Source organism: Amphiura filiformis, chromosome 7, assembly GCF_039555335.1.
Source record: "Amphiura filiformis chromosome 7, Afil_fr2py, whole genome shotgun sequence".
NCBI lineage: Eukaryota > Metazoa > Echinodermata > Ophiuroidea > Amphilepidida > Amphiuridae > Amphiura > Amphiura filiformis.
In genome coordinates, this window is record NC_092634.1 from 46845526 (window position 1) to 46857765 (window position 12240).

General features: G+C 37.3%; 1 protein-coding gene across 1 annotated transcript; it reads left to right on the forward strand.

The window, feature by feature from the left end:
- Positions 1–2397: 2397 nt before the first annotated feature.
- On the forward strand, positions 2398–5202 carry LOC140157896 (monocarboxylate transporter 12-like). Its single transcript, XM_072181143.1, has 2 exons — positions 2398–3181; positions 5081–5202. Exons 1-2 carry the CDS (start codon positions 2398–2400, stop codon positions 5200–5202), a joined length of 906 nt encoding a protein of 301 aa, XP_072037244.1.
- Positions 5203–12240: the final 7038 nt, after the last annotated feature.

Genomic DNA, 12240 nt, shown 5'->3' on the forward strand with positions numbered 1-12240 from the left:
ATCAAAGACTGTGGTGGAGACATTCACTGCTTGTTGTTCTCTGCATGGAAGCACTTGGAGGAAAATGTGTGCTTAGGTGTATCGAAGTGGAAACTGTGCGCTTGATGGTTGAAGAGAATTGGTTTTGTATAGAAACCTTTGAAGCGATAGATGAACAATAATTATAAATTTTTAATAGTGTGAATATGTTGATGTACTAGTATTAAGATTTATGTCTTTCTGCATTGCTTCTCAGTAAAATCATATTTTGAGCCTTGCCATGGACAACATTTGCAACCAACAAGAAAACACCAGATCTGCATTGCTGGCCATGTGGGCCATTTTCTTTCTAGAATCAGGTGTTATAAAGTCATTTGGTGTCTTACTTCCGGTACTTGTGGATCATTTTGGATCATATACACAGACGATTGGATCCGTTGTTTCTTTAACTCTTTTTTCTGGTTATGTAGCAGGTAAGTGAATTGAGCTATCCCTTTTGCTAACTTACTACAGACAAGTATAGCATAAAACATTCCCCTGTAGCAGATATGAAGGCCTGGAATTACAAGTAGCTGCTTAAAACTGAAAAGCGATGTTAAAAGCCACCTTATCGTTGAAGTCTTTTAGGACGATTTTCTGTTGCGACAGATGTCGCATGTCCGAAGCGACTCTAGATGTTCGGATTTTGATTTTTTTTTTGCCCACGTCATTAGCTTTGTTTTAGGATATGTTCTACTTTTCGACGTGTTATGCAGTGGAAGTCGCTCAGCCCAATTTTAGTGGCTGCTGAAGACTCTGGCGGAAAATTAGCCTCTGCGTCTGTCGCCAACAAGACGTCGGAGTTTCACCTAGCTTTTATGGACAGGATGAGAAATGGTGTATTACGGCATTATGCCACTGAGACAGACGCAGCGTCTTGCCATGTATGCACGTCATCCACCAGTGGAGCTCCTGCGCCCCTCCGCAGAACATCCGGTAGTGGATGTTCTGCGCTCGGGGGCGCAGAGAATCCACTGTCGGAGTTGCTGCGCTCGGAAGTAAAATAATAGATTTTCGTATTATAATAACGGTGGATCATTGCTGCGCTCGGGCGCAGAACATCCACTGTTACATATAAGGGACTGCGCCCGGGCGCATCAACTCCGACAGTGGATGTTCTGCGCCCGAGCGCAGCAATGATCCACCGTTATTATAATACGAAAATCTATTATTTTACTTCCGAGCGCAGCAACTCCGACAGTGGATTCTCTGCGCCCGAGCGCAGCAATGATCCACCGTTACATATAAGGGACTGCGCCCGGGCGCAGCAACTCCGACAGTGGATGTTCTGCGCCCGAGCGCAGAAATGATCCACCGTTATTATAATACGAAAATCTATTATTTTACTTCCGAGCGCAGCAACTCCGACAGTGGATGTTCTGCGCCCGAGCGCAGCAATGATCCACCGTTACATATAAGGGACTGCGCCCGGGCGCAGCAACTCCAACAGTGGATGTTCTGCGCCCGAGCGCAGCAATGATCCACCGTTATTATAATACGAAAATCTATTATTTTACTTCCGAGCGCAGCAACTCCGACAGTGGATTCTCTGCGCCCCCGAGCGCAGAACATCCACTACCTGAAGTTCTGCGGAGGGGCGCAGGAGCTCCACTGGTGGATGACGTACATAACTTGCTGAGAGCAAAGCTTTTAGTTTGATCAAGTGGAAATAACAGGAGGTCACTGCAGACCACTAAAAACCCTATAAAATCTTTCGTGGAGTTATTGTTCCCACTCCCCACATTTCGCTCGTCACGCTATCCGGTGAACTTATACATTAATACTTTATCTTTGAGCTTCATACTAATTGATTGTCCAATGTTTTGACTTTTTATTTTCATAGGGCTGTTTTCCCATTTTCTAATAATGAAGTTTCAATCGCGAAATATCATCATCAGTTGTGGCATTCTGTCAACCTTTGGCATATTAATATGCGTCACTGCAACGACCATCCCTGTATTAGTTTTGGGAACGTGTTTAACAGGTATAGTTCAGCATTTAAATTGTATGGTACTCAAAATATTTAAAGGATCAAAAACTGACAATCCTAGTTTACATTCTTTCTTTAATTTCTCTTGGTGTGGACGAAATTATTATTCGGTGTCATGGGGCTTCATAAAACGGTAGTCCCGGGACGGTAGTGCAAGTGTTTTGTTGTCTAATCATTATTGACTGAAATTAATGTTACTGCTTTATTGAAAAAATGCTATTTAGTAAGCCTGATCCTTACATTTTTCGAGTGTAGTGTAATATAGTAAATAAAGCTAACTATACAGTTCGGTAATACCTTTACCGGTTTCCGGTTGGATCTTATACAATTTTGTCACAAAAGTGAGTTGATAAAATGTCATTGCTTAATATCATGTAGGTTTTGTTTGCATGGGTACAACTGTTACTGTTGGTCTGATGTCTACGTATTTTGCGACGGATTTCTACCGTGTCGCTGCCAATATCATCACCACTGGCTTCCCACTCGGTATCCTCGCCTTTTCAGCATCAACTCAACTACTCATTGATATCTACGGATGGCGAGGAGCTATGTTATTACTCGCAGGAATTAATTTTCACTCTGTAGCAGCTGCGTCTTTACTCAAACCATTGACACACAGCACTGCTGATAACTCAGTGTATCAACGAGTAGAAAACTTAGAAAATAACGAAGATAATAATCAGAATGTCACATGTACTTGCATCAACGATACGTGCAATGCTTCCTTGTTTAAAAACAGACCTTTTATTATAATCATAATAGTTTCTTTCGCGTGCGGATATTGTCATAACGGATGGGTAGTGTATTTGGTTTCCATTACCCAAAGTCAAGACTTATCACCAAATGAAGCTGTCATTATGGCTACAATCAGTGGGGTGGGAGCATTTATGATACGGATAATATTAGCAATCTTCCAAGGAGGCACCTCACCCAGACTCCTTTTATGCGGGGGTTCGTTTATAACGGCAGGGGCATATGCCGGATTGTATTATGCAAGTTCTTTTCTTACAACAGCTGTGGTGAGTTGTCTTCTTGGTATTGGACTGGGTGTAGTCGGCTCACAGGTTTATGTTGCTGCCAATGCAACAATTGAAAAGGACCAAGCAATTAATGCAATGGCATGGCTACACTTTGTTCTTGGTATTGGCTACATAATCAGTGGTTACGTCAACGGTAAGTTTATTTTTAAGGTATAAAATCGTCCGGGGTTCTTGTACAAGGATGTGCCACGCAGACTTTCAGATGCATAATTTAGGGGCTTTTGAATATAAATTAAAGAGCCCCGCCAAATGGGTGATAACATATGCTTCTATTGCAACCCAATGTTCCGGACGACTCTCTGAAATAATGTCCTGTTGTAATTTTGTACGGTCCACGCCTCCTATACACTTAGAATAAGGACCGAGACAAGTTTCATCTATATTTGGGAAAAGATGATAAGACATAAGACATTAATCACTGGAATTATGAGTCCATTCAGTGAAAGCACCTGGATCTCCAACCCCTAAGAAGATCATCACTCGGTCGCTATAGGTCAAGGTCTTCATCACTGTTTCTGAGATTCAGGGAGAGTCTTGATGACAGATCGTTTGTCAAATGAAAGTACAAGCATAGGGATATATATTTTGATAGCAAAATTGAAGCAAGCCATCAAGTATAGAAGGTTGGTGGTAGTAATGTGACTGTTCTCAGATTGTGTCATGTAAACTATTCTCAGTTTGTTAAGCTGCAATTCACGACGGAAGGGTCTGATAACTAAACGAACCAGATTGTGGTCTAGGTATATGCCATTCAGTTAGCGAAACATATTTAAGAATTTTAAGTCACACCTTCATAGTATCTATGATGGTGATCAATGCTGGAGAGCCTTCACTGAACATGCTGAAGAGTGGCTCATGGAGCAATTAGAAGACTTCCATTTTGTTGCTATAGAAAGTTTCAAGAAAAAATGATACGTGTACATTTAGGTATACAGTGACCATGTTCAAGAATGCGATTGAAAGAATTTGGCTAAAGCTCTTTATTCTGATCAAAGGGATTTCCCCTTAAATGTCATTGCACAACAAATCATGCATGAGTAATTGAGTACTTGGAAGGGGGGTTTCCATCTCTCATGAAATAGCTTTAAAATGTAAACATCCGTATTATTTTTATACAAAAAATAGCGCCCGAATTTACCCAAATGCGGTGCTTTAAAGTGCACGTTTGCCCAATTGCAAATTGGATGCATTGGTCGTCACTGAAAACCCACCAATCTAGACACCAAAATATCCCAAAGCCGTGGCACATCCTCGTGTTCCTTAAACCAGAGAGAACCCTATGGAAATATCGTATATTGTTTTTGAAAAGACAATTAATTTGGTCAGCTGCGTTTATGGTCATTTGAATTATCACAAAATTGGTATTAGACACATTGCGATTTCCAAACGTAGACATCGGACGTACGTTGATCTATTCAAAACCACTCTCCTGTATCGAAGCGAGGTCGCAAATCCATGCAACGCGCCCAATTTTCAGGACGAAAAAGTTTCATTTTGAAAGTAAAGTCATGATGTATGGATGTAGTGATCTTTAATCTACCAAAATATATGTTTTGGGCAACTATAATATTTGGGGAGCACAAAAAACAATTAAGTTTAATCAGCATGTAGGTCAAACTTTTAGTCAAAATCAAAAGCGGCCTGTTTGAATTAAGCAGAGACTCAGCTTACTGTTATTTTTTCAATCACTATATATGCCCTCTATCGACCTAGATTAGATTAGATCAAATATTATAGTCTTTCATTCCGGCTGACTCGTTCTCCTTCGTGACGAATGAGCACAATCCAGTTTGGAACCGAGACTACTAGCAATATTTAACACCGTATTAACGTACGTAAAAATGCACGTGAAAACATACGTTCCACGTGCTGCGTTTGGAACATCGCAATATCTCTATTCAGTATACATGTGCATTGTATACGATTGCTTATGTCTCACACTGATAATATCATTGTTACTGAAAATAATATTGTTCATACGTTGTTAAACATAATTCTAATCGTGAAACTATTCTTAATGTTTTTTCTTTAGGTTTTCTTTTCGATATAAGTGGTAATTTCAGACTGTCTTTGATTGGACTTTCCGCGGCGAGTACATTTATTCCGATTACAATAGCAGCAGAAGATTTGTGGAACATTTTCACGAGACGTTAACGTAAAAACTGCATTGTTAAAATTATATTTAGGGTTTTTTATCTTTTCAGTTTGGGTTTCTTTTTTAGTTTCTTAGTTTTCGGTTTCAGATCTCATTGTTATTTTGAAGTGTTAGCTTGGTATGTGTGAACAATCCTTTTATTCTAGTCTTTTATTGCTCACTAATATAAAAAAATTGTTGGTGTCATTTCAATTTTAGACTCTTTAGTTCCTGGTTTCAAACGCATTCAATTTTTGCATATTTGCATGCAAGACTAACTTGCTTTTGTCAATTGAGTTAGGAAGACTATTGATGAACGTGTGCCCACAGATATCGTTGTTTGCTTTCAGATCATCAATCAGTTGTCATTTATAAATCGCCAAAATCATAAAACATGCTCTAAGGCACTGTAACCAAAACAAAAATCCGCTTTGGATGTATGCTTATTAGATACCTGGTTGATATTATTAAAGGTAGTCCAAGACACTTCTGAATCATTACTTAGTTAAAGAATTTCCAAATCAATGTTGACCAGATCTTGTTGAAAGAGTCAAAAGTTTGACTAGAAACTTTGACCGGAAATTATGAAATTGCCCACGGGTGACAATTTTACATCCACCCGAACCTTATTTTGTACCACCCAGTAAGCAATAATCAGCAAAGAAATAAACTTTTACGTCGAAAAAGCATTTAACCCCCTTAAGTGTTAAATAACAGAAACCATTTATTGATTATTTAATGGAAATAAGTGTTAAAATGTCATTTGTAGCACACACAATGTTAATGCATCCAATCTTTTTTAAAGTCTGTATGTTTACAATTCATTAATGATTCATTAGAAAGTATATTGACGAGCACGTATCGGGAGCAGGCGCCATTTTTAACATAAAAGCTAAGATAGTTCCTCTTAATATTGATACATTGATCTTATAGAAAGTAAGTCAAGGAAGCCAATATTTACATTTGTATTGCAATATTAAAGTCTGGCGATTTTTGAGTTGAGACCAATAATGTATCAAAACGAACATTTTGTTTGCGTTTTCTCCCTCCCGAGAAAACCTATTGGTATTCTTAATAGAATCCATACCATTCATCTTGTGTGTCAGTTTTTTAATCGTGTCAATCTTTGAGTACAAACACCGCCAGACCATGTTCTCCTCCTACATACCCACCTAAACAAGATGAACCACTTTGTATCAATAGTATCAAATGACCACGTAGAACTAGAGTGTAGACCTATTGCTCAAAGGTTCTTTGCCGAAAAACAGGAAAACCTGTTTGTTATCTCGTAGAATCTTGCTTTAATTTTACTATCCTTTACAAACACATCTTGATAAAACAGCAAATTATCTTAGTTTGTTCGACTTTTGCACTCACATTAAAGATTAATCTTACAAGTAATATATATGAAAAATAATTTTTTAATGCATTCTTATAACGGGCTTTTTTGAAGAACCTTACTATCACCTTACTATTAATTAATCATAATTAGCGCAAATCTGAATATGCATGAAAACTTGTTTGTTTGTCCATTACCCATCAAACACAAAAATATTTCTAAAACGTTTTTTACAAACATGTTATACTTTGGGGTTTGGTTTAGATAAAAACATCTTTATAACATCAAATGTCGTGTTTATAAAGGTCATGGAAACGTTTTAAAACGTTTTGTATGAAAACACACTACAGCAATATTTTAAAACTGTTTTAAAAATAATTATTATTGTAAAATCATTTTTGCAAACATTTCTTGTCAAATATTTTGTCAACAATTAAATAAATAGAATATTTGCAGTAGGTTATCAACAAATGTTTTTGAATGTTATGAAAATGTTTTATTCCCTATTATGTCCTTTATAGAACCCAACATTTAAATGTTTTCTGGCAACATTTGCTAACCTTTTGCGAATGTTGTCAAAAACGTTTTGTGTTTGCTGTGTACACAGGATTCGACCCAAAGTATTAACAAACACTTTGGGGGTCTCACCTTTTGAAGATCAGGACGTCAACCTAAAGAGTGTACACAAAGGGTCGGTTTAAGTGTTTGATTTTTTCAGGTTGTTTTAGTTTTGTACTTCCTAATTCTATTCAATGTACGTAAGATCTGACAGACTCTATTATATTTCTCTGGAATGGTCCAATAAAGGGTATAGTATCTTGCGTATTTTTCTATCTTACATTGAGGTCCTCCCTCCATGCTTCCAAGCGTTGAGTTAATAAATTGCTTCAGCGGTTTAGATTCTAGAATCAAATAATGTATCGCAGTGGCCCATAGTGGTACACGACTCTCGGGGTGGTATCACCACACTACCATGTTTTTTCATACTGTCAACGCGGACATTGTAGGCCTAACATTTCACTGGGTACCAAATCTGTATTTTGATGAGGTACAGTGGGGGAAGAGTCGTTAATTAATCGGGTCACACTCCTTTATTGTTGGAGACATCTTACGAACCTGTTATTATCACCAATCGATCAGCTTCTAAAGCCGTTGAACAAAGTTTTCTATAGTAAACATGCTCTAGAGATCAATGTCAGACATCCTCTGAGATCAACTTCGTTATGTACCTCCTTTCGGTGGCTCTACCATATCATGCTGGGTTCTTTGTGGTTAGTTTGAAGAATCATAAGGGGTGGTGCAAAAATTATGTGGACCCCGGGGTGGTGAATTATAGGGGGCAAAGATTTTTTTGCAGGCCAAAAACAGGCAAGCATTTTTTGGCAGGTCGAAAGGGGGGTCAAGCGATTTTTTTTTTTTTTTTAGGGGGAGGGGCAGGCGATTTTTAACACAGATATTGTGGGCATCGTTTCTATATTATGCCCTAAAAAGGTGTAAGAAAACGTTAGGAACACGTTCAAATATGCAAAATTTCCTGCTCGCGCTCGCACTTTATGATAAGACAATTTTAAATTTTAAATTCAGGTTCCCTAAAATCTTGTATGTGCAGGGAGGGGCAAAGGTTTTTGGCATATCAAAGGGGGAATGTTTTTGGCACGTCAAAGGGGGGGGGGGCAAGCGATTTTTGCCAGATCATTTTGAGAATTCACCACCCGGGGATACACATAATTATTGCATTGCACAACCCCTAAGTACATTCCTTGGTGATTGATATATTTGTACATTATATATTCTAGCATTATGTTTTTTTTGTTTTCAATTTTAATGTATAACTTGGGTGGGGTATTTCTTTTACTTTCCAGTGAGTTTTTTCTCAAAAACTTCCATGCCCGCTCCCCTGGAAATCAATTTGTGCGCCCTGAGGTATCTTGGTACAGTATTTCATGTCAATTATGTTTCATTCTCCTCAAATGTCCCCGGATGTTCATTTAGTTTATTGATCTTAGGATAGCGATGATTTTATTCCACCTAAAACATTGTAAAAAAAAAACATTTCACATAAAATACAGTTATATGCCGTAAACGTTCGCCTAATGACGCTATTTGCTCCCTTAATATAACTGGAATTTTAGACACAAACTAAAAGTGCCCTCCCATAAAAATCCGACCAGCAAATTAGGGCACATACCATTAACTCTTGTTGAGATATCTAACAGGAGGGAGCTCTCTATTTTGTACATGAAAGTTGCTCCAAGGCAAAGGAGCCCAGATGCGCCATTAGGCGAACGTTTGCGGTATTTTAATGCTAAACGGATTGGCGTCATTAAAAGACAATACGTTTTCTTGCGCTGTTCAAGTACTCATTTCTTCATTGTAGTTTAGTTAGCTTGATATCTTCTTTGACAAATACCCCTGAATGATGATTTTAAAGCATGTCGATAACGCTGATTTACGATCAAATAAATCAATGGGTTAACAGAGGCATTCAAAACCATGAAAGAAAATGAAATGGTTACTAGAAAAGGAGTTCGTTCGTCGCTAAAATGTATATTTTAAATAATGAGTAGAAGGCATTATTAATTATATTAAAGGCAAAAATTGTAGAACATAAACTAAATACCAAACCATTTACAATCACCATAATGGATGCCTGCCGGAGAGTTCGTTCCACTTCCGCCGAAGTTTGCAATACTTTGTTACGTTTTCTTTTTGTAAGTGTTCGCAAGATTCTTATATACATAAAATAGTTGCTCACCGACAGTATAATTATCATAAAGGTAGAAGAAAGATCAGCTATCTTAATGAATATTCCGCGATGTGAAGAATTGAGCGCTGACAGTTGTATTGTACTTGGATAATTTAAATACTTGAGATCTGTTGGCCACAAGACACAAGCTGATTGATAATCCAGATAGTATTGCAATGACACCAATGATCCTCCAAAGCCTAATACTAATACCGTACAAATCAGTTTTATGGTTCGCTTCAATCCTTTGAGGAGATGGTGTCTTACTGGGTGGCATATTGCAAGGTATCTTTCTAATGATACGAATGTTACGAATAACAAGGAACATGTAAAGCAAGACCAAGATAGTATACCGGCAATAATACTGACGATGTCTCCTTTACCATAACGAACAGGATAGATGAAAACATCTGGATAAAAAATGATGGCTAGACCCACCAACATGCCGAGATCTGTACAAGCTAAAGCAGCCAGAAAGATGTATGTAGAAGTATGTAGGGAAGATACCCGTGTCACAGTCCAGATGAATATCACATTACTTGTGAAGCCTACAAAGATTATGCATGGCCAGATAAATCTGCAAACTATTGTTTCAGCAGGATGGTAAATGTAAAATATCAAATTTGACGAATTTCGTAGATCAATTGTTGTCGCACACGTTGAATTCATGGTAAGATACTGAAACTGGTTCTAACTCTCTTAATGTGAAACTGTCGTAGTACTAGTAGTGAGAAGCAATTCGAAATAAACTGATGGTACAAACAGACATACATTAGTTGGCGTTGGAGACTATAAATTTACAGAGAAAGACTATTCTTGTGAAGTTTACGTTGGTACGAAATACTGGGTCTTGAGCACGATTAATTAAGGTGTGGTACTTGCGACGTGGTACATTATTGATTATTAAATGGACATATCCCAAAGGATACAATAAACACTTACTAATGGTAAGCGTTTTGCCAATTAAGTCACACGTATACTGGGTCTTGAGCACGATTAATTAAGGTGTGGTACTTGCGACGTGGTAGCAACATTATTGATTATTAAATGGACATATCTCAAAGGATGCAACAAACACTTACTAATGGTAAGCGTTTTGCCAATTGCCAACACGTAATTAATCATAAATTAACTTTTAATGGAATACAAGCAAGCTAAAGAGGCCTTGGATATTTATATGTATTCTGGATGTTCTGACGTAATTTTACTTTTGTGTCTTGTTCCTCTATCGTTATAGTAAGCAACTCATTTACATACGATTTGAGACATGCTTTGACCTAAGCTGGTGAACAAAACAAAATATCCGATTTGGGGTCAAAGGTCATTAAGGGGTCGAAAACAAAAATGGACGTTTTGCAAACTTCTGTAAATTTTAGGGTATGACAACGATAATGGTACTTAAAGCACTTTTATTATTATCTTTATATCTCTCCGCCTTTTGGAAAATGAATAAGCAGGGTTGATATGATTTAAATCAATTGATTTTTTTAAATCACCGAATTTTACAGTTTTATCATTTTTGATCAATTTAAGTTAATCTCTTTCTTGAATTGACTGTTTTACGTCATTTGTAATGCTTCTACACCTTTGGATACAATTAAACACCTATATGGTGTCATTTTATCTATTGCTAAAAACATTTTCAACAGGTTTTTATAGCATGATTTTACTCAGTTTTATGTTTAAAATTTTCACATTTTTTACTAAGTGATAAATATCTGATAGGATTGTGCATAATTCCTCTGGTCTATTTTACTTTCTTTGGTAAAGAACTTCTTAGAATTAAAAAAAAATCGATTTAAATAAAAAAAATCCGATTTAAATCAAATAAATCGATTTTTTTTTTGTTGTTGTTAATTTAGAAAAAATCGAAAAAAATCGCCATACCAGCCTTGTGTTTTCACTATTTACACGCTACTTACCCCTGGGAGGTGTTTTTTTGTTTCTTTCAAGCATTTCAGAAAAAACTTTTTAATTCCTAACAATGAATTATGGGAGCGGGGGCAGATATATCAGTTCGGGGGCACTGCTAATTCAAAGACGTCTCTGATATCAAAGACGGGTCAGTGATTTCACATACGGGGGTCTGTGATATCACATACGTCGTGCTTTTTTGATAGTTCGGCGCTAGATGCAGCACATCGGCACGAAGGTGAATGTATCAGAACATGCTTTCCTATGTTTAGGAAATATCTATCTGTGCAAACATCATATCTATCTGTGCAAATTCTGACAAATGGTCTCAGAAAATACTTAGATTGCAAAATCGAGCCATTTACGGCCCAATTCCAACGTTTTGAAGTAAAAAAAAATCCCATTTCATGGGGGGAGGGTGAATATTTTGGCAAGGCAAAAAATGAGGGGACAAGGAATTTTTTGCCAGTCAACGAGGGGGAAGGGAGCGATTTTTGGCACGCATTGTGGCGGCACGCTGGCGGCACCTTTTCAAAAATATGTTCAAAAATTAGGGGAGACCGGGGATGGACGTTACAAAATTTACATTTTACCCCATATAATTCCAATGAAAGAACTCAAACACTCCATCTTGGGTCTGTGGTTAGCCCATTATGTTTACTCACATTTGGGGCATACAAAACATGAAAACATCAAACAACTGAATATATGAATACAAAAGCCACCTAAGTCCATACTTTGGCCAAATTGAGTTAAGCATGGGAAATTGTTGCTATACATAGGCCTGTTATATGCATGAAAGAACAACTTAAATTCATCCTCTGTGTCTATTGGGCATGTGAAAAATAGCATGTATGAAAGAATCACCCAATTCCATGATTTGAGTCTTGTAACACATTGATTGAAATCCAGTATGTATAAAAGTCCACTTGTAACACATTCATTGCTGGAGAATGACTTTTGAACAAAAAATGGGTTTAGTAAAGGAAAGTGTGTGGTTTATATTACATGGCAGAATGCTTATCAACATTATACATACCTGTGTGCTTTATTTTGTAT